Raw genomic sequence first — 23,255 nt, forward strand, 5'->3', positions numbered from 1 at the left:
CCCTTGCATGGAGGCGAGGTGGCTGGGAGCTTGTGTCACTGACGACTGTTTATGCTGCAGGGGAATGTGATCCATCACCACTCCTTCGGTCATTTATCTCTTTTCTCTCTCTGCTCCTTCACCCTCTCTCTCTCCCTTCTAACCCTCATTCTCTCTCCCTCTCCCTTCTTCCAACTATCTGTCTCACTTTCTTCTCCCCTCTAGCTCTCACCCTTCTCCCCTCTCTCCCCCTCTACTCTCTCCATTCGCCCCATCTCTCTCCATTCACCCCTATCTCTCCCTTCCCACTATCACTCTTTCCCTTATCCTCAATATCTCTCTTCATTCGCCCCTCTCTTCCTTCTCCCCACTATCTCTCTCCTCCCAGGCTTTTAGCTCTTCCTCCACTGGTGATGTCTGCCAAGTATCTTTGAATGACCCTGCATCTTAACTGTCCACTTATTAACAAAACACACCCTGCAATGCAGAAAGACCACACACACACAGACAAATATACACACTGTCCATCTCAACTAGACCAGGGCCTTAAACTCGCCAGGGTTGAGGGTTCAATTCCCACTGGGCCCTACCCTACGTTCAGAATAGTATGTTTTGAACACACGCAAACACACTCGCGGGCACACACACACACAATGTAAACATATTGTTATCCCTGTTGCTGAGTAATAATGAAGCAGAGTTCAAGGTAACAACAGCCTCCCCTACTTGCCTAATGAGCCTGAGTTTCCCTAAGCCATGGAAAACAGACGCTTTTCTGCGATAGCGCCCGTGTAATCACACGTAATTAGGGAGAGACACAGTGAGGTTCAGCGGAAAGATTTTAATTAAACACACTCCAAACACTCCTTGCACGGGGATCAATGGGGAAAACGGCTAGATGCAACAACAAATCTGCACTTGTCTATCTATCCATTTCAGCCTAGGTCCGTTTGCGGTAATCATGACTCCCTCACACGTCCTTCTGTTGCAGTCAAGTCAGACGGGTTAAACGGGGCCACAGACCTGGGGTTTAACAGCAACAGCACACTTGGTAAAAGTGATCCACAGTTAATCCTTTAAATCTGTAATTATATTTTACAGTGCTACCATCGTTAAATAAAGAGAAACTATATTTGAAACAAGCGTAAGCAATCTTATTTTGTTACCAGAATTACACAACGCACATCTACAATGGTTACAACTTCCTTTGGGATAGATTGTCTAATATAATATTTTAAAAGTGTTACATTGGAGTGACGGCGTTCATTATTACTTCAATATTAAACTACATGGACCTGCTGAGAGCCGTTCTACTGGACTTTTGGTACGGTAAGTTTTAAGTAGGCATGAGTGGGGTTAGTGTCAATCATCAATAAAATCCAAAAAAAAGGTTAAAAGTGTTCCGTTAAAAGCACACCGCAAATCTCTAGAAACCACTCATCACATTACATTGTTTCTTCCAGTGGTCATTGGTAGGCAGTTTCGTTTAGGAGTACCACACAACACAATATAACAAAATCACATAAATGTCCTATTATTATCTTTTCATATCGACTTATAAATAAAATCATTCTTTGTGCAGATATACATGTATGTACATTTTTTTTTCAATGCCATCCAAAAGTTAATAAGTGCTGTTTACATGAACAGTGTTGGGCCAAACTGGTCGTAGCTGCTCTCTGTCAGCAGAAGGGCTGTATGTTTTCTACAGTTGCTCTGCTATGTATTGCATGACAAGCGTTAATGCAGGGAGGTGTGCTTCCAGCAAGCAAGCCGAGTGCATTAAGCTGCTGAAGCAAAGCATGCACTAATACTTAAATCAATTGTCAAGTAAAGTGGTATGAAAGAGGTTTTCTTTTTATGTATAATTTACAATACATATCTTAAAAATGAGATAAAATACTATCTTGTACTTATGATATACAGCACCAGGAGTTAATGCCACTGTTGTTGGGCCTTCCAGTCATGATTCCCTATAGGCTGTGTGCCACCGAGCCTCATCAAGGGACACCCAGTGCCCTCCATTCCTCCGTCTCTAATCAAAGAGGGGCACAATCACCTGGGGTCGGTTGAGTTGTGCTCCAGAAAAACACCTCCTACCTGTCCCAGAGGTACATTGGTGGGTTCAGCCTGGTGGGAGATGCTTTTCGGCTGAGGTACGATGAGTTGTTTGTCGAGGTATGGAGGGGTGGTGTTTCACGTTGACGCCCGGCACATTCCGAGCGGCCATCTTGGTGCTTCTTCCCCATTATAATAACCATAACAACAACAACCACAACAACAACAGGTTGCTTGGTTACGCTCAATAACCACCTCGATTATCTTCCTCAAGATGTACCAAGATGGCGACCCGGCCCGGAATGTGCCGGAACGTGCTTTTTCGGGACCCCCCAGATGACCACACCGCTCGGACCCCCTGCTACGAGCGCTTGGCCCTGGACAGGGAGCGCAGGCCGCCGTGCATGTCGGCCCTCAGCCCCGCCCACTCCGTCAGCCGCTGGGCCGAGCCCTTGTCCCGGGTCAGGATGGCGGCGGCCTTCTTCATCTTCTCCTCGTTGCGGCCCAGGTAGCGCTGGGCCTCGGCCTGCAGCAGGTTCAGCTTCTCCTGCCGGCTCTCGTCCAGAGGGATCTCCTCGCTCATGTACGGGTTGAAGCGGAAGTAGGTCCCGGTGGGGAGGAGGCCATCCAACATGGTGTGGACCTCTGTGTGTGTGTGTGTGTGTGTGTGTGTGTGTGTGTGTGTGTGTAGAGGAGGGGAGGGGGGAAAGGTATGATGAAAAAGAGCACAGGCATGTATATGAGGTTTGCACATCAGCGCATAAATACATGCCTAATACAGCCTGCCGCGTACAAACACAACGCAAACAGAGATTACAGTCACAGTCAGTGGAGCGCACAACGCCAAAACAATACGTCAGCCGTTTCTGACAGCTATAAATACAAACGCAAAAGCAAATGTTTTGGGGCGGCTCAGGAAATGTGTGTGTGCCAAAATCAAGGTTATTCAAAGTGCACTGGTACCGAGATGTTTATATTTTCTTCCTGGGAGGGAAAACGCTGTCAAGTGCGATTCAAAGAGATGTGGGTCTGTGATACGATAAAATATGTATTGTATTGAAAACAAAGCGCATGAGGGAGAATAAGTGAGGAGATGTGCTTGAAGGCGCACAGAGCAGCAGATGTGAGTGTTGCTGCTCTCACAGCACTCTGAAGTGAGGGGAGGTTCAGGAGGCCAGACGATTCAAATCAAACTGTCTGGCCACTGGGTTCAGCAAAACCTGGCAGGTCACCACTGAATAAAACATTGGCTCAAATCTCCTTTTCTTCTAATGACGTGGCAAGTTATACAATTAACAAAAAAAAGTGCAGACAATAATGAAAAGCCTTCTCCTAAATCAATGGATGTCGGAAATGCGATGGTTGCATCCAATTAGGGTTATTTAAGGTTGTTTCCGCCTCCTCAACACTGGGTGGAAGGAATGGGCAATCACAGCCTGAGTCAGAGTCATGGACTGTGGGATTGGGTTTATTGTTTGTGCAGTGGGTGTAGGCAGCGGTTACGGGTCACAAATGGGTTTTTGTTGGGGTTGTTTTGTACACTGCAATGCATTGGATTGGACCTTTACTGGGTTTGCCTGTCCAATAGGAAAACTCAATATTAAATAAAGCTATTATATAAAAAAACTGAATATACAAAAAATCGATTATATTCCAACAATGTGCAGATCAATGGTTATTACATAGAAAAATAAGGAAAGATCAATGTTAACCATCTTATAGTTTTGATTTATTTTCATTATGGGTGTAAGGACCTCAAATTTATATTAATATTCTAACATAACATTTGTCTGGTGATCATCTCTGTACCAAACCTCTGCCCCGGCTGCTGTTGTGTGTGCGGTACACTACACGCCCTGGAGGAAGCATGCGTACGATTAACAGCTGGGACAGAGGTTTACGGGTAGAGGGCGAAAAATGGGTGATGAACACTCCACTAATCCGCTCTCTCTAAATAACAAGAGGTCCAATCCCAGAGCTTTAATCCCAAAAACCAGGGGGGGGGGGATTGCGCTCCAAAACCCCTGCATCTGGGTCACCCCCCCGCCGACCACCGCCACCACAGGGACGCGCTCCCTCGCCAAAACTAGAGAAGTGCAGAGGTGCCCCCTGCCCAGATGTGATAAGTAGACCCACCACCCACCGGCGCCCGGCTTGTGATGAGGCAGGACCCCCCCCCCCCCCCCCCAGTGTGGCTCCACCACTACAAAGTCGGCCTGCGCCAGCGGATCGGTCAGCCGGCCGACGATACGCGAGTTCAAAACACCCCAGCCTTTGCTTTGAATGTGACACTCCACGGGGGAGGGTAAAGAAAAGGATGTGTTTGTCGATGTGTTCCTTGGCCTGTTTCGAAGGTTGTCGTTTTGTTTTTGCCAGGGCTAGCAGCGGTGGCGCCGGTTGCCAATCGGTGTAGGCGACCTACCTTCCGTGTCGGTGGCGCTGCTGATGACGTTCACCAGCTTGGTCTTGAGGCTGGTGTGGGTGGCGCTGTGCTTGCCCGGGGTGGCGAAGCGGCCCGTGCCAAGCGACACCACGCACTCCAGGGGCGTAGCCGGCCACAGGCACTGGCACTCATGGATGGCCAACGCCGTGGGGTTGTTGATCAGCAGACCTCCGTCCTGTGTGAACCAGAGAACAACAAGAAGCAACATGAAGAAGTAGAACAGGAGACCATGAGATAGACCGAGAACATGAAAGAGACCGAGACAGAGAGAGATCGACTGTTGTTACAGCTTCTCTCTCACCCATTTTGTCCAAACTAGACATCACCACATCACACTAAAAAAAGCTCATTCATTAAAGACAAGACAAGGGCTTCCTTTTTTTAATAGCGCACTTATGTACATGTCGATGGAACAAACGGGCCGCGGATCACCGAGGCTTTGTGGACAAAGCGGCCGCGAGGTACAGAAGAACCCCGAACCCACCGCCTTGATGTTCCTGGGCCGACCCGCGGGCCTTTGATGCGAAGCGGGTGCCAAGGAGATATGTTTTTCTATAGATCCATAGTCTCTCGCCCAAAGGCACCAGGGGAGGGGAGAGAGCGTAGGGAAGATGTGGGGAGCGTTGAATAGGCATGAGGGTTCAAGTGCGGAAGGGGATCGGGCTGTTGGGGTGGGGGCTGGCAGCCGGATCAAACACACACTGGCGGGGGGGGGGGGAGAGGTGCAGCCTGATTAAAGAGGCCAGGCTTGGGATGTGGGGGACGGGGGGATGGGTGGGGGAGGAGCCCCAGGGTGTCTAGCATCTTGGGACGTGTAGGCAGGGGAACAAGATGCTTGCTTGTGCGACTGCTTTCGAAGCTATGCGATCGTACATCTCTGTCCATCCGCAACACTGTATGTATGACTGTATGTATGTATGTATGTATGATTAAGGATGTAGGAGGCGCAGACAAGTAATGCGAAGGGGGGGGTGCATCCCATCCCTCCTGCTAATGCCTGAGCAGCGTGGCATAATGAGATTTCTCCCAGTACAAATCAATGTTGAGGGCACGTGACCTGACAGGGAATGGAAGGTCTGCCTAGCGAGAAGCAGGTCCGTTCATCACCCGGCCCGCTGGACTGGCGAGTAACTTCGTTATCGCCTCAGGCTCAAAAAGAAAATAAAGAAAAAAAACAATATATATATATATATATATGGCAATTGGAGTGGTCAGTGGATTGGCGCATCAGCACAAAGCAAACACTCCCCATTCATACAGGAGAATTCACAGGCGATGCCCATCGGATGATCTTTTCTCTATTGCAGCGCATTGTTGTCGTTTTTTAATACACAGGAACAGAAAGGAGACGACGGGGAATGGAGTCCATCAATGTAGCAGAATGAGACAATGGGTTTGAGAAACCCCACGTGATTACGCAACAGCCAATCCTTTCCGTTCTCGTGGCGTTTGAAATAAGGGATTGGAACGAGGAATGATCCTTTTTATCATGATGCACTGGATGAGTCGTTTTTATATGCAATCCAAATCCCTCTCAGACCCCTCTGGTCTCTCCGACTGGGGCATGAGTCACACATCGGCCCCAGCCCCGTCCCAAAGCCCCCCCCCCAGAACCGCTGACATGGACGTTTGTGTGTCCGTAAAGCACGGCGCTATGCGGCAGCAGGGCTTTTGGCAGAGTACGAAATGAACCACGGAAAGAAAAAAAAGTGGGAATTAAAAGTGTTCCCAAAGTAAAAGTATCACAGAGGCTCTCTCACTTTGCCCAGCTCCAGGGGACCCCATCTGGAAACCAAACAGCTCAGCAGTTTTCCTCACAGCCCGCCAGCAAGGCTCAATTTTCCGAAACCCGGGTGGCAAGTGGTAGCACTGCTCTGAGTCAAGTTGTGGCCAGAGGCCACTCTGTATGAACACAATAGTCTCCATTGAAAAGAAGCAGGGAAAACATCCGTGTTCAGTCATGGACTCGAAACACCTGCTCCTGCAGTTCAGACCTTATAACAGGGTCCCAAGAAAAGTCGGGTCAAGGCGCTGGGTCCTTAGGGCTTCGTGCCCACTCAAAATGAATCCATGGTCAATGATTCAGATGATAATTTCTCATCCTTTATCTATTTTCACAGCCAGCTGTAATAGGCATGGATCCTTGAGAGAGAGAGAGAGATGCTCATTCCCCAGTCAGATTGCTTGGCAAGATGCTAAAGCTCACCAATCTTTTTGCAAAAGCTCTTTTGAGGCCGCTTGTGTTATGATCAACTAATGATCCGCTTCAAACCAAATGCAAAAGCCTTGCACACAGAAATGAGCTGGCCATCAACCCTGATTGTACAAAAAATACCTCCCTTATTGAAGATATACGGCAACATTTGGCCACACCACATGCTTCTCGTTAATCACTTCTATTCCACCCGCTATCAGGGCTCTATCGGAGGGATACCGCCTACACAAGTGTAGTCAACCGACTCTCGAGGAGTCTAAAGATAGAATGAAAATGCACTTTTGGATTAAAGCCTTGAATAGCCACGTGTGTGTGTGTGTGTGTGTGTGTGTGTGTGTGTGTGTGTGTGTGTGTGTGTGTGTGTGTGTGTGTGTGTGTGTGTGTGTGTGTGTGTATACATGCATGTATATATTTGACAGATGCCAAGAGAATGTAATGAGTGGCGGGATACAGTATCAAGTCATGTGGACTCGTGTCTTCTCTCAAGCACCCAAAGCAATCCAGAGTCTATCTCGGAATCAGGAAGTCTCCAGGCTTAACACAAGAGGGGCAGGATAATGTAGGGGCGTCGGACCCAGCCCCGAAAGTCTGAACCCATCGTGGATCCTTGAGCGAGCTTACTCGCTCCTTGCTCATTCATGCTGTTCAATCTGAATCGTTTTTGGAGAAAATCCTGAATCTCCTAAAAAAATGATCAACTGAAGCCAGTCCTGAGGGGAAGGAGGCAGAAAGACTCATGGCCATCTGCTTCAATAATGTAAAGGATGGCTGTTCTGTGAGGCGCTGGCATCCTGCCCCTGGTAGAGTAATGATTCTCAATAGACCCGACTTTCTGCTGCTTGCAGTCCTCTCCTGCTCCAGGGACTGGCAGCTGACTCGCAAATCACCCCCTCTCATTTTCATATGCCTTGATTGATAATTAGTTCTCAACTAATTAGGGCTTTTGGCACATGTGAGATCGAATATCCCTTTCCCTAACCTTAAATGATGAAAGTTAATTGATATATATTTTTTTATAGAGAAGGAACCGAAAAAAAAATCCATTCCGATGATAAACGGGGGAGATAAAATTATGGAAAGCGTGATTTAACAGGTTTCCTATATTACTTCTTTTCATCTCTTAAACCACCATTAACTTCAGGGCCGCTCATCATCCTCCTCAGTTTAATCCGTCTGGGGGGGGGTTCAATGATTTGAATAGGAAATAGGTGCTATCAGCAGGATCGGCAGAAGTCATTTCATGCTCGAGTGTGTGTCATCTTCCATTAGCGGGGGGCAAACTTCTACCTCTCCGTCCTGCATGCGCTGTGTTCCATCGTTCTCATCTAGCCCATGGCAATGCTTCAGTGCTGCTTTGTGGGACGGCCCTGATGAGCCACGGAGAGCCCCCCCTCTCTTGTCTAATCGAGTAGCACATGAGGGTGAGCTTCTCTTTCTAGACGCGTTTAACAGGGGTGCTTCACCTCACTGCCTCAATCAGTGGCTGTAGCATCAGTGTGTATCAACAGATTTGATATTAGGACCGCCTAGCTGTGCTTGGTTTTTGCGGATCGTCTTTGGTCGCGAGGGGACTTGTCTCACAGGGACCAAATAGTTTGATTTACGATGGTTTACCCCCGTAGAATACCAAACCTCATTCTCTGATGCCTATGTCATTCTATCCACGTCCATCCATGTTTTGGCTCCAACATACAAGCATTCCTAACCACATATTTCAAGGCAGTCATGGAAACAGAAATGTCCTCCGTACCACAAAGGGTGTTATTGTCATCGGCGGGGACAGGAATGGCATTCGCATTGAGTGAGATGAGCCGTCCATCAGGCGTGGCCCAGGTCGTGTCAGAGGTCTCCATGCTATATTATGTAATTACGCCGACCAGCTCCTTCTTCCTCCTTTGCGTTCTGCAGGTCTCAGGGGGTCAATACGAGGTTCAAGTCTTTTCTTTCCCCTGGAAGTCACAACAGAGGAGGGACCCATCTGTGTGTGGGACAGAGAGCCGGGCAACTCTGCCCTGGGGCACGCGGAGAGACGATTGAGATATATTGTCTGACACTGCCCTCCGCTAAACACTGTGTGTGTGTGTGTGTGTGTGTGTGTGTGTGTTGGTGTTCTCCTACAACCGAATATTGAAACACTGAATCATCCCCGACTGTTGTGACCCACAAGACTTAGCGGTGGGACAGCGACCGTGCTCCTACAGACGGGTGTTGCTCACCCTGTCCCGTTCAGCAACACACACACACACACACACACACACACACACAGCCCGAGGCTATACAAACACATTTAACCACCTCCTGGTACAATAAGAAGCATATTCTTCCTGCCCATCATCATAAGCACACTAATAGTGTGATGGGGAGCTCATTTCCCTAGGCGTGCACGGGAGAAGTGGTGGAAGGCTTCGCATGCATATCAATGCGTTGGTATGCTGTGAGCGACTGAGCGTCCCCGGGGATTTGCAATGGTCCCAATATAAAGATTTACTCAAGGAAATCTCATTTGGAAGCCGGTGCAATGAGCGGCTTGTTAAGCACCATGTCTGCTGGGGAGGAACACCGGAGGAGGCCGAAGGGGTGAGAGGCCGAGAGAGAGAGAACCGGCCCAGCCTTCACAAAGCAGCCAGCCAGCGGGTCAGTCAGACAGTCAGTCAATGTAATCACTGAACTGGTCTGATTCTCAAGTGTACCCGCACAATGAAGTAGCTTGTGTGCATGCGTTGTGTTTGAAGGAAGACAAGAGAAAGCAGTGAGTGCATTGATGAGATTGTGTGTCAGGATTCAGGGAAGGAGAGGGAGAGGGGAGGGGGGGGAACCTTGAGTCTGCCTGGAAGCCTGATGCTGTATTGGGCGGGACTGAGAGGCTCTCAGCACCTTACTCAGGAGGAGCCATCCGGGATGAGGAAGGTGAGTGAAAGCTCAGACTTATAGAGCTCCTTTTCCCTGAGGCATCCGTCCTCACTCTCATCTCCACTCCGAGAGAGTAACAGTGTGTGTGTGTGTATGTATGTATGTATGTATGTGTGTGTGTGTGTGTGTGTGTGTGTGTGTGTGTGTGTGTGTGTGTGTGTGTGTGTGTGTGTGTGTGTGTGTGTGTGTGTGTGTGTGTGTGTGTGTGTGTCTACATCACACACTACGTGACAACTACTGGCAAACGCACTGTATGGCCATTCAAATAAAGAGACAAAGAGTCAAGTCAAGTCAGTCATTTGTATTTGTATAGCCCTAAATCAGTTACAGTCTCAAAGGGCTTTCGTGTGGTGAAATTAAAAAGCTATCAAAGGGATCCCTCCTACTGCTTTCATATGAAGTCTCTGGAGTTTCCACCCTTCAAATGCAGTGCAGCCGTCAACGCATAGACTTGTGTGTCTTTTCCTTTGACGTTTAATTCCCGGTGACAGATATAAGTGTTTTCCGGTGGTTTTGTGGCAGCCTTTCAGGGGCTATTCAGTTGGAGGGTGCCATGTTTGCACGCGCTCTCTCTCTCTCTCTCTCTCTCTCTCTCTCTCTCTCTCTCTCTCTCTCTCTCTCTCTCTCTCTCTCTCTCTCTCTCTCTCTCTCTCTCAGAACTGCTTCTAGGGATGTGGTGGTGATGGTGGTGGTGGTGGTGGGGGTGAAGCAAAGATCCCAGGGTTCTGCTCAAAAGCTGGCAGAGTCAGGGCATGAACCACCCTCCCATTCCTCCCGGTCGCATGGGGAGGTGCCATGGTAACTGGGCATGGAGAATCGGCCTCTCCTCGCCATTCAACGCATGCGAGGAGGAGGGTCTCATGTATCGGTGGTCTACAGCGCAGAGATAACAAAGGGGGTCTTAATGTGGAACATGCTCCTCCTGCTCTTCTCCAGCCCTGGTGTGTATTCTAGTTTTTCTTTTTTTTCTTTCTGCCGCCTCGCGCAACAGCGCTCTATCTTGTGGTCCCGGTGACCAGTGTCAGGCTGCGATTATGCAATGCCTTCACTGCTTCAAAGCACCCCACTCCCCACCTCCCTTCCTCCCCTTCTCACTCGCCAGTTGCTGTTTCTTCCCCCTCCCTCCGTCCTCTCCATATTACCGCCGTCCAAATCTACATTTCTGGCACCCCTCGAGTTTCCGTCGCTGTACGAAAACCTGGCAGAATTTGCAGCAACATTAACAAACAATCCAAACTTTCTTTGAACCCCGCTTGTGAATTCCGGCATTCGCTCAGCACATGGTGAGCCCTCTCTCATTCACGTTGCCTACAAAAGGATTATTGTGTGGGGTTTGGGGGAGGAAGGGGGGAGGGTGGGTGGATGGGGGGGGGGATTCCGAGCAGAATACTGTGTGGGCGTCGGTGGAAAAAGGGCAAGATGACTCCCTTGCCTGAGAATCCTGACAACACACAGAGGACATGCTATTCTCTGATGTCGACGCCTGGGTCCGGCGTGTCCAAGCCGCTCCAAGGCAGAGAGCCTTATAACCATGACGTCTGTCTGGTGGGCCACTCAGAAGCTGGTCCCCCTCACTCTGTATGCTTTCAGGAAGTGTTGTGTGAATTTGCGTCAGGCTTCAAGGGCTCAATTCGGAAATAATATCATGTTGGGATTTGGACTGCACGCCCTCATATCAAGTATATAATTTTGGCAAAGGATCATTTTGAAGGAAAATACAATTGGGAAATGTATAATTTCACAGTTTTCCAAAACCGCTTTGCAATTCTTGGGGAGACACTGCAATAGATACAATCAATTTTTTATAGTATAAAAGTTGTCATCATACATTTTGAAAGAAAATCTACATGTATGAACTGAAGCCATATCATTTTTTTTTTTTTACCAAAGTCAAACATTTTTAACAAGTTTAACACGTAAACCTAATAACAGTATTTATAAACAGGTTCATAATCCAATTACAATCCAATTACAATGTTCGCCTAAAATGATTAACGCGATATCGCTTGCGATAGCGATGTGAGCTGAACAAATAGCAGCGAGGAGCTAATTTATGCGTCTTGAAGTACCGAGAGACGTGTGAGCTGGCACGCTGAGGAAATCTCTCACGGTACGTGTGCAGTGTGGTTTTTTTCTCATCAAATCAGCCAGTCTCTTTCATTCTGCTTCTCCTACTCCATCTGCCCTTCCCACTCCCCTACACACCTAACACGACTTCCAATTAAGACCGGGGAGGGGGGCCTGTCTGTCTGCATGAGACCTTTCCCTCTTTGATGTGCATCACCTCAGTTTCCTTTGGTCCCACCTAAGCCTAGGTGCCACCTACGTGCGTGTATTTCTACCCCACTATTACCCGTGATTTCGTCTGTTTGCTCTGACTTGCGCTCCCCATGTCAAAGCTCACGAGGTAGGTCGAATGAAGGTTACATCACAGTGCGATGAGAAGCAAGGGGGGGGGGGGATTCCAGCTCTCCTTATCTGAGACGGTGAGCCATCACGGGAGCGATCCAGGCTGAAGCGATTGATCCAGAGACGATCGCTAAGGACGTATTAGGGAAGGGATGGGCGCGAGAGTTGTTGTTATGGCAGAGCGGCTAATGCATGCGTGTTCAGATATATGAGTTAAGTGCACCACGCTCCGCCTCCATCACTCACTCAGGCCGGCCGAAATGTGACTGCCTGGAAGACGATGCTGACAGCACATAAAAACAAACCCAGCCAATAATTCATAATTCTGCTGATCAGGGTTGATTCATTAGGCTTACCTAGCCTACTGGTGCTAGGCTAATGGGGTTCGATAAAGTAAAGAAGCGAACACCCTTCATTATCTTGAGCGACTAAAACATGATTAATCTAAAAGACCAAAGATAATATATGGCTTAAGGTACTCAGGGCTCTCTCTTATGTTACCATTAATAGCTATGAAGAAAAACTGCAATGCTTGAAATATTTATCTAAATGCACTGCATGCGAAACCATTAAACAGGGAGTGAGGATATCCAGTAATAACTAAGGATAGGTATTTTCAATACCATTAACAACAGCACTACCTTGGATTCCGTTCGATACCAAATCAATATTTGTGTCGGTGCCTTACCATGAGTGTAAACGCATTTCATTCTCATGCCTTCTATCGGGGGGCTCATCCAAAATTCATAGACCCGTATTAAAGTGCTCATCTTATCCTTCGTTAAGTTTCATGATTTATACACGGCCTATGTATACACTGAAATATACATACCGACGACCACGGCTACATCAGTTCCATTGCGTGCTTACACACCTAAGCCATGAGTGTACGAAACGCAAGGTAGCATTACCTGGTGGAGGTCAGGTCCCAGGGCAAACTCCTGGAAGTAGCCGGGGGCCGCTGAGGAGGCCCTGAGAGCCTGCCACAGCTGGTGCTGGCATCCCCCCAGGTAGTGGGAGCGGACCCCTGGCATCAGGTTGTAGTTCCTGAACACATAGGCCTTCAGAGGAGTGCCTTGGTTCACTATGGCGCTCACCGCTGACACCTGCAGGAGAAGAACCGTCACAATGTGTAATTTATATATATATATATATTTTTTTTTTTTTATAAATATATATATAATCACAATTTGTACATTTGGGAGGCATCTACTAATGACCGGATTAGGATTAAAAATACTAGACGTCCACATTTCCATTATAATGGATTTGAAAAAAGAACGGAAGAAAATGGGAAATGTACATAATCCAGACACAAAGCAGGAAATGTTAACTAAATCTCCTTAGCAGGACCTATCTATGCAAACAGAACCTTTCTGTGATGAAGTATGAAGTTATTTTCTTTTACTAATTAGTTTTAATGCCTGTTTGCGGAGGAGATAATGCCAATATGGAATTTTACTACTACTTCATTTTTCCCTGTGCCAGAATGGATTTTCAAAACCGTCTCCCAGTTTTCATGGCACCTGTCTCACAGTGAAAGTCATGAGGAGGAGACGTGTGTATAAAACTTTATTATTACCCCGAAAGGGGCCCAGCCAGCAGCTTCTCCACCCTCATTATAAACATAGTGGGATACAGAGCTCAGTGGTCTGAACAGGATGAGATGGGAGAACGAGCCCCTGCTTTCAACTAATGCTCACCTTGGGGCATTTTGCGTTTCTGGAGGTTTCCACCAGAAGATCAGATCCAATCTTCTCTCTGTGGAAAAAATAACAGGGGTTGATGGGTCTTTTTGATGCGTCTGTTAAGTAAACACAATCAGGTCTAAATCTGTCTCCTTTGCCCCAAGATGGTAATAATAGTATACTCAGAGAACTAAAAACAGAAATGAATTATCCAGCAGAACAATTAGATACATTGCATGAATCATAAAAGTTTAATTTAAACTCCTTTTTCATTCAACCATGTTCGTGTATAATGATGGAAATTAATTGAAATGCAACAATAATGATGGTGGACATGAGGTACTTTTATTCCCATTTCCTTGTGGTAAGTCAGTACATTCCACACTCCTGCCATGAGAAAAGCTGGGAGCTCTCGTCGTCACACTAACCATTATCTATAAAGAATCAAGAGCCCAGGGGAGGCAGCCTTTAGTGTCTATGGTCCTCGCCTCTGGAACAGAGTCTGCTCAGGGATTGAGGGCATCCATCGTGGGTCGATAAAAGTCTAAAAAGTAAAACCTACCCCTTTAGTCTAGCCCTCTCCTCTATTGCTTATTGTGTCAGCAGTTTGGGTTCAATCTCGCTCTTAAATGCCTCTCTGTGATTCTGATATTCTTTTCATATATTTTGAACAAATCTCATTTGTTTACTGATAGGCTGCCGTTTCCTTTGCCAAGCAGCTTGACTTGACGGTCATCTCCCACTATGGGACCACGGGAACCTACTTGAGGATCTTCTCCCAGGGCTCGCTGTCGTAGAAGGCGTGGTTCCAGCCCATCTTCACCGTGCCCACGAGGCGGTTCTGCTTGAAGACGTCGGAGCCCAGTTTCCTGTACATGTCTTCACACTCGCTGAGGGGGTACTGGAAAATACCCAGCATGAAGCCCAATATAGCACCTGGGGAGAAGCACACAGACACATAGAAGCTGTCATGGCGTCTGTGCGATACAAATACAAAACAACAAGATACAAAAATCTAAAAATAAGCATAAGTAAATAAATAAATAAATGGATTTTGAACACACTTGGATAGCGGATTCTGCTAACACCACTCCATAGTAGAAGATAAGACAAGATCTCAATTTTTTCACTTAGTAACACATATAAATCGAATTTGTTAAGCGTACTCTTATTATAAACTATTATTGGCCAGAGCTCAAGGCTACATCTGACCTAGTGAGGGAGAGAGTTGGGGGAAGCCAAGCGACTGATGAATAATATGCTTAGGGTGACGTTGGTGTGAAATGGTCCATGTAATGCAATTTAAATGTGATTAGCATGGGTCTCACAGAGGCCATATACATACAGCGATGCGTTGATTTGTGATGATTGTGCATGATTTGAGATGGGGGTGCATTTGATGATAAGATAATAGTTCACTGGTCTAATCTTGTTGTGAGAAGTTCTAATAGTTCAGAGGTACTAGGTTCAAATCCCAATGTTCACAATCTACCTATAACTACACCTAATCTCTCAAAGACATGTATCTAAACATGTACTGTTTGGATTGCCCTTTGATAAAAGTGCTTGCTAAAATGACTAATGAACCATAACTAGCTCATGACTTGAGCTTCTATTTTCTCTATTTCTGCAAGAGTATGAATAAATCTATTCATTTTTGAGAGAAGATAAAGGAAACAAATAAAGTTGAAGTAGAAGAAACAAAAGGTTTTTAAGGGGTGGAGTATGGCCCACTATTTCCCCCTTGTGGCTGATTTGAATGGGAAAACTATTTGGATTATGAGAGACAGGTAACAGTCATTACAAGAAAAGTTGGTTATATTTAGCAAAGCATTTATAATACAGCTCCTACCAATTATAATAGCAAAAGTGAAAAATAACCAAAATAAACATTGCATTTCTCCAAAATAACAACCCCAAAAATATAGCACATTTGCCATGCACACAAAAATTATACTGTGCATATCAGAAACTATCAGAGGGTCCAGATGGGATTGTTAAAGCCAGATGTAGGAAAGAAGTAAATGGGTCAGACCAGCAAATGTTGAGCTCTGATAATCCACGACCCACAGGGCAGACACTTCAATTTACAGTACACATAACAGGGGCGGGAGGACATATTTACCTGTACTGACACCACAGATGTAATCAAACAGTTGGTAAATGGGTTTACCCGTCTGGGCTTCCAGTTTGTGTAGAGTCTGAAGGGCAAGAAGCCCTCTGAAAAGGTTTAAAAGGAAACATAAAAGAGAGACACGCAGACGGACAGATGCAGAGAGAAAGAACTAAACAAAGCAAGTGAATAAAGAAATCTCTGGAAGTTAAAGTAAGTTCAAAATTAAGCTTCAGGCTCAAATGGTGAAAGTACTTTAAGATTGGGTGCGTTGGTTCGCTTGGACCATAAGTACTCAAACTGTATTTTGTATAAAGCAGTCCACTCAGGATTAGCCTCCAGCAAATGGCAGGGTGCATGGTTGGGCGTATGGGCATAAAAACATGGATTTGAGTTCAGAAATTAAGGCAGCCGTTGCCATTTAGATTCCAATGGTTTTAGAACATGAAAAAAGCTTTCATCTGAATGGACGCACTTCGAGAGGTCAGGATAAACAGTCAAAGTTGAAAGTGTTTGAACCACAGGGAACCACTGAGGCTTAAAGCATATCATATCATAACTGCCTAACAAGGAGAGTGTGTATGGTTGCTAGGTGACATAAAATCAAGATTTTGTAGAGTTGGGTACAGACGTTGAAATAGTACATATCAGATTTCTTTGGCAACCAACATCCTCGTACAGTAAACCAAAACAATAATAAACAAAACAACGCAATCCGTAACAGAGCGCCGTGCTGTATTCTGTCTGTGCATTATCCAAGCATGGAGGCTTCCTACCGTAACCCTCCTCCGTCTATGGACAGCAGCCGTATGCCGCGACCTTTGACTGGGTCATGGTAGCCCACCAGAGACAGGGCCTCCCTTACGGCCGCCCTCAGGCCAGGGTCACTGGCCTGCCGCAGACGCAGCAGGCAGGAGACCACTCTTTCCTGCAGGCGCAGCCCACAGAAGACACACTGTCAGATAGAAACCCACCTGCAGTGGCCCAAGACACCACACTTTAACATAGCCTTCTCAGGGTGGAATGCACAATAATCTGGATTGAAGAGAAAAAGGGGGTCATGGGTTGAACTGCGCAGGTGAAGCCATAAGATGCACAGGTATGAGTTTTGATCTAACATGCTGGCCAATACTTTGGTCAGCAGCGTTCAAGATCAAACTGTAATTGTGACAGTACATCACCATAGGCATACTGAAAGCATGCCTAAGCAACAGAAGACAGTCAGTATTAAACAAGACATAACAGGTACAAGAAATTAGGCAGTTATTATTATACAAACAAGCTCGAGTCATAAAAAATAACTTTTTGTCCGACTGAATGGCCATCCAAAGTGACTTGGGTAGTTTAGTAAGATTAGTATTTCAGGCCAACCTTCACGGCCACACCACGGGTATCTGGGAACTCCAGGAGGTGGTAGCTGAGGTCTTCCACCCTGTTGATGTAGACCCGGACATCTGAGGCCCTGTGGAGGGCCTGGACCAGCGCCCGGGTACGATTGTCTATGCTCAACCTCGCAATGATCTACAAGAGGGGATAAGATGTCAAGATTCACAACTCCGTAATCGTATGAGGTGCAGAAAGGGATCAATAGAATATGCAATGTTGACGGACAGACAGACAGACTGATATTACAAACCAATTGTTGGTGCAGAGCAATGGTTGAACTATGGAAGGAAAACAACTAAGCCTTGTTAGCTTAGCCTTTGTCCATAATTTGTATAGTCCTTACAAAGTATGTTGGCACTAGGCTTAACATTTAAACCAAATGTTTCCACTCCACCACATATAACCTGAAGCCTGCCTCAGGTTAATAAACAGCTAGCAAACATGTCTAATTTAACATGTCCTTATTTAACATGGAAATGTCTTTACTAACAAGAAAAGCTCTGAATGGCATTATGTCTTGTCTGTAAGAGGCATACATATCTTAAAGTCCCATATTACATTGAAATATTATTGATTAGAATAGCATCACTATTCACAACCACAAGTTCTTTCCAGTAAAGCTATTTTTTGCAGTATGTTTTCCCAGAAGCCCGCAGCCAGCCTATCAGCACACTTGTGGAGGTTACATAGGATCACACAGGCTCAGGTGACTGAGTCTGACCACTGCGGTTCTCCGCCACCCATGTGGGAATCATATTTCATTCAAGGAACAGAGAATATAGGCCTACCTTAAGAACTCTGGTGTCAACAAGTACAAAACTTTGGAGCCAAGCCAGAGATGATCCAGCATAACTCTTGATTACATATTAACTAGCCTACGAGTCCTATAGATTAGGTACATAACTAAACAAGACATAAAAGGTACAATGAATGAGGCAGTAAACATACAGACAAGGTTGAGTCAAAAAAATCAACTCATCTTTTGTCCCAATGAAATACCATTCAAAACAGCTCAGGTTCTTTTTAAAGTTATTACAGTTGGATTAGGTAGTTATTGTGCTCACACACACACACAGTTGTGGTTATTGTGGTATTAGGTGCGGTCGGTGATGTGTTTGATTTAACATTCCTATTCACTCTGACCTAGTGAATAGGAATTGTAACAAATGAAACCCATAATTGTATCAGAGTTCGAATACAAATTCCTAGTGTCTGACTAGGCTAATTAACACATTCTGGTTCTAAGTGAAGGTGTAGGCCTACCTTTTCCCTTTGAAGAAGAAGCCTCTTGGCTCTTTCCTCTGTTGCATTTATCTCCCTGGTCACAGCGGCAACGGTTTGTTTAGGTTGTACGTCCTCCACCTTCGCCTGCAACACCTCAGCACTTTTAGGTTCCACCGCCCTGAACTTGGGGACCAAAGGCCTTATGTAGTTTCCCACAAATGCCTGGACAGTTGGTGCAGAGTACGACAGATAGTGTCCGAAACCCTTCTTTTGTGTGGATGGGGAACTCGTAGCAGTGGACTCTAAACCTTTATTATTGGACACTGGTGTGAGACTACTGCTCTTTCGTCCCTGAACGGAGGTAGAGGACTTTTCCTGAGTGGTAGTGGTGCTGCCAAAGTAATTGTTGACATGATTGGCCAGGTAACTGTAAGTCTCATCCAAACTGACTGAGAAGGTGCTGGGATGGAAGAGCTGTGGTGGGGCCGTGGCCTTGGACACAGTTGTGTTCTTGGTCCCTTTGCCGTTCACTTGGACCTCATTTCCTTCCTGCTTCTTTACAACCCCAGTGCTATTAGCAGCGGGGACAACATTTCCCGGGCTTTTCTCTTGAGGGTCAAGCTCACTTGGGACTGTAGGGGCGGTAACCGTTGCCTGGACATCGTCTTGGGAGGGGACAGAAGTATCGTTCGAAGCTTCTTCTACTATTGGAGGTGTCTGTGTTGTAGAATTGAGTGCAGTAGCAGCAGTGGAAACGGAATGAACATGGGAGGGAGCGGGAGGGAGAGGGGAGATTGGGCCCTGGTCGGTTTTTGTTGTTTCCGTCACCCCGCTTTCCCTAACCTCTTTGCCCGCTTGGGAAGAGGCAGGTTTGAGCCGGGCTATTTTAGACTTGAGTTCTGTGTGGGTCCCGCTCACAGCCTTGGAGACGGTGTCCAGCGTGCTCCGGATGCGAGACATGTGTTGGCTCAAACCGGGAAACCAACGAGAAGTGGAGGTGTTCAAGCACAGCCTGCTGGTGTGGAGTCTAGCTCTGCAGAGCCATCCTTTTCGTCCCCAGCTCCGAGTGGTCAAGGGGCTCTTCCAGCTGAGGCAACCAAACTTTTGGTTGATGGACGGACGGACATGGAGTCTGCAGTGGCCGCTGCGTAAAGGAAACAATGCAAGTGATGCCGCAGGTGTCTGCCACACGTGGACAGCTCTGCCGACTTTCAACACCAAGGTATCTGGAGGCCATCTAGGAGCCATACCGTTTTCCCCTTCAGGTGACAGGTGACAAGCCTTCACTGAATCCAATTGACCATTCTGTCTAAGCTGTTGATGAACAACAGAAAAGTATGACATGCATGAATGAGAGAAGACAAAAACAAACAAACATGGAAAAAACATGACACATAAACTCAGAGCCAGCGTCTGGTCAATGGCTATTAATTGTAGGAAAAGGATAGTTCCACAAACAACAAAAAAAGTACTGCATGCTAGAACAAAAGAAGACAGCATATGAAACGGACAAAACACAAGACCTCAAGAACTGATAGTGAAAAGATCATACACATATACATATATAGCTATTCATCTTCCTACCTTGTGCTGACTAAAACATTTAACATATCAAACGTTACAGTCCCGGATTACACAGCGTATCGCAAGCAGGCTAACGTACCTAGCTAGCATTTAACGGGGCTGAAACAATACAAAACATACCTACCAGCGTAAGAATAAAGTCTGCCAATATTACGTATTCGTGTTATTATATCGCTAGCCAAAAAAGATACTATGACCGCAGACGGATAGGGCTTCAAGTTCACAAAACAAGGAGGAGGTTGCTTGATTTGACGCTATCTCTGACGAATGACGTGAGGATAACATCAGACATCAGAAAAACAATGGTCACGTGATTTCGTGCTTGAGCTCCTATTGGCTGCCTAAATGGGTACATGCAATGCCGCGTTCTTATTGGTCACGGTCGTGCTGGTTCACTGTTGTTGAGTTCAGCGCCGTTAGGTGAATGGAGTTGAGTGAAGTGCGAAGTGGTAACCAACACTTGGAAATTTGAAAGTGAAAAGACTTGGAGTTTACGCATCAATGTGGTTATTTGGTAACGATAAAGGTAAAGCGATGCTGAGAGCAGGCTTACATGGAAGAAGGAGAGCTGGTAGGACTTGTATTCATCACTTGAAATCTCAATTTTTCATATAATGGTCTATTTATACATCGTTCCCTGTATTCTTTAATCGATATATCCCAAGTCCAGACTCAATATTAGTATTGACAGTTTAACAAGTTTGCAATCGTCCGCCTCCACTAGAGGGCAGCAGAGACGTCCGCCTCCACTAGAGGGCAGCAGACGTCTGGCTTTAATGCCCTGCTATGGAGGAGAAGAAGAGAAGAAAACGCGTCCCTCATCCACAATCCTCAATTTTCATCTTTCTTGTCTAATCTGTGATGTTTCTTATTTGACCAAGGGTCCATTAGGCACATATACGCGGATTACCACGAGGCATTTGAGGTTTATTTACAATCATTCGGTCCCTGAAAAGGTGGGTAATTTCACAAAATGTTATACAATCGTGTAGAAATATTATATTTAGTGTAACGTTACAATGTGACATCCACAAACAAGGCTACCAGTACCGTGGAATGTTATTGAGGAATAAACATCTCAATGACACAAATAATAATAATCTGGTGCGTTAAACCGCAACAATCCATCTCTTGAGTACAATGTTTTTAAGTAATAAACATCTCAGGATGAATTATCATCGGATTTTCTCTCAAATGTCCCAAAGTTGCCTGCATGATGCAACATTGCATTGGATAATTAGTAAAAGAAGGATATACTATGAAGTAGATGATGTGTAACTAGATAATAACCAACAAAGTCTCATGCTTAAGTATAATTATGTTACTGGATGTATATTTGATACTGCGGTAGCACTGCATTTACATCACCTGCCTTCATAGCATTCATACGAACTAAGGACATTGTTCACACTCACAGATGTGTCCTTTAGTTAACGTTACTGTTATTCCAGACGATCACAGAGCACGACACTCTGTTCACACTGTCACTAACAACGTTTTGTCCTACACAGAAACCATGGCGAATGCACAGTCGGCTTTAACGTTTGCTGTCTGTGTCTTCATGATAACCGAGTTGATCCTTGCCAAAAAGGATTACTATGATATTCTCGGCGTGCCTAAAGAAGCCACTGAGCGTCAGATAAAAAAGGCTTTCCACAAGCTCGCTATGAGGTATCACCCAGATAAGAACAAGAGTCCAGATGCTGAGATGAAGTTCAGGGAGATTGCTGAAGGTAGGACATTATTTTCCTCCACCTAAATCTAAATACAACACAACGTTTAAATTATTGTTATGTCATTTAAGTGTATTGAAAACGTTTGGATTGTACTTTTTTTTTAACCCTTTTATTTCTTTGATAAACAGCCTATGAAACCTTATCAGATGAGAAGAGGAGAAGAGAGTATGACCAGGTTGGACATAACGTATACTTCAACAGAGAGACCCAGGGCAGAAAGAGGCAGAACGTCCACCAGCCTTTCAACTTCAACTTGGACGACATGTTCAAGGACTTTGACATCCACAGCCAGAACAGGCATGCCCGGCATCGGAGAAACTTTGAGGAGCACTTCAGATCCCACCAGGAGCTCCACAGTAAACACAAGAGACATGTCCAGGGGTCTTTCGGAGCGGGGGTCTTCGATGACGTTTTTGAGGATATGGAGAGAATGTTCACCTTCAAAAAGCAAGCCAAGCAAAGTGACAGTGGGTTTCAGAGTGCGTCAAAACAGCATTGTAGAACAGTGACCCAGAGAAGAGGAAATATGGTGACCACTTACACAGACTGTACTGGGTCTTAATACAGTGTATCAAACTGAACTTTATTGATGATTAACCTGTCTGAGGTTTGGTCGTCTGTCTGTTGACCAAAAACTGTTTCCTTCAGTTGCTGTATAATGTTTAACCTCAGAATGGAGACATGACACATACACTGTATACACAGTTGAAATATGCTCTTACAGATGGTAGTTAACTGTCAGTAAATGTTATCTCCATATTTTATAATGACAAGTCAAGTAAGTTTTTTCGATATATTTAAAAAAAAAAGCTGATGCTGAGGAAGCATCTGTAATGCAGCAGTGATAGTATTTTTGTGAGCACTTTTTAATGGCTGGATGTGAAAGCGGTCTTAAGAAAAGATGAGCTTTATATTTCCAGAAAAAAAACCTGATATTGGTTGAATACCTCCACTCACTACAGCTACCACTTCTAGTCATTCTTTGTACAGTGTGTGTACTTTGTGTCTGGCATTGTTTTCTATTGTGTTCCTCTGCAGAAGGCAGAGGAACGCAAGGCAGACAACAATAGCCAAAAGTGCTATTTTGCTTATTATTGTGCGCTGGGGAACAATGTAAACAAAGGTCTGCTGCTCTGCATGTTTGCCCTTTTCCTGTTGTTGACTTGTATCTTTACAACTTATTTTGTGTAATTCGATACTACATTCAATATATTTAAAAGATGTGGTTTGATTTTACTATTTGGAAGCCAAGCTGACCTGTAGTTTCCATCAGGTGGCCTTATGGAATCGCCACGCAGGATAAGCATGTTTAACTGACGCCTAGTAACAAACATGTCTATAATCCTAATGTCTTGAATAATGTATTGTATAATACATATAGCACTTTCATTTCTGTATATATAATATTCGAATCTTGAATGTATGTTTTACACTTGGAATGTTTTGAAAATTAAAGGTTTAAATTCAGAATTCAATTCTTTGATATTATTTTGTGGCAGTGGATCATAAT

At 45.5% G+C, this 23,255-nt stretch overlaps 2 protein-coding genes across 5 annotated transcripts; one reads left to right on the plus strand and one right to left on the minus strand.

Moving 5' to 3' along the window:
* Positions 1 to 847: 847 nt before the first annotated feature.
* LOC307080624 (calcium-independent phospholipase A2-gamma) lies at positions 848 to 20,262 on the minus strand. 3 transcript variants are annotated; one of them, XM_079743419.1, is made up of 11 exons: positions 20,134 to 20,262; positions 19,676 to 19,739; positions 18,465 to 19,569; positions 17,187 to 17,336; positions 16,592 to 16,743; positions 15,828 to 15,922; positions 14,467 to 14,638; positions 13,718 to 13,775; positions 12,926 to 13,120; positions 4,460 to 4,655; positions 848 to 2,682 (listed from the first exon to the last, which is right to left on the minus strand). In XM_079743419.1, exons 3-11 carry the CDS (start codon positions 19,383 to 19,385, stop codon positions 2,399 to 2,401), a joined length of 2,223 nt encoding a protein of 740 aa, XP_079599545.1. In that variant the 5' UTR covers positions 19,386 to 19,569; positions 19,676 to 19,739; positions 20,134 to 20,262; the 3' UTR covers positions 848 to 2,398. The 3 variants fall into 3 exon arrangements, with proteins under 3 accessions (XP_079599545.1, XP_079599544.1, XP_079599543.1); XM_079743418.1 differs by having other exon boundaries at positions 18,465 to 19,739; XM_079743417.1 differs by lacking the exon at positions 20,134 to 20,262 and having other exon boundaries at positions 18,465 to 20,022.
* A 168-nt stretch (positions 20,263 to 20,430) lies between these two features.
* On the plus strand, positions 20,431 to 23,168 carry dnajb9a (DnaJ heat shock protein family (Hsp40) member B9a). Of its 2 annotated transcripts, XM_079743262.1 has the most exons (4): positions 20,431 to 20,580; positions 20,891 to 20,965; positions 21,521 to 21,742; positions 21,874 to 23,168. In XM_079743262.1, the coding sequence occupies exons 3-4, from the start codon at positions 21,526 to 21,528 to the stop codon at positions 22,305 to 22,307; spliced, it is 651 nt and encodes a 216-aa protein (XP_079599388.1). In that variant the 5' UTR covers positions 20,431 to 20,580; positions 20,891 to 20,965; positions 21,521 to 21,525; the 3' UTR covers positions 22,308 to 23,168. The 2 variants fall into 2 exon arrangements, with proteins under 2 accessions (XP_079599388.1, XP_079599387.1); XM_079743261.1 differs by having other exon boundaries at positions 20,431 to 20,965.
* Positions 23,169 to 23,255: the final 87 nt, after the last annotated feature.

The sequence above is a fragment of the Pollachius pollachius genome, assembly GCF_949987615.1.
Source record: "Pollachius pollachius genome assembly, chromosome: 9".
Lineage (NCBI taxonomy): Eukaryota > Metazoa > Chordata > Actinopteri > Gadiformes > Gadidae > Pollachius > Pollachius pollachius.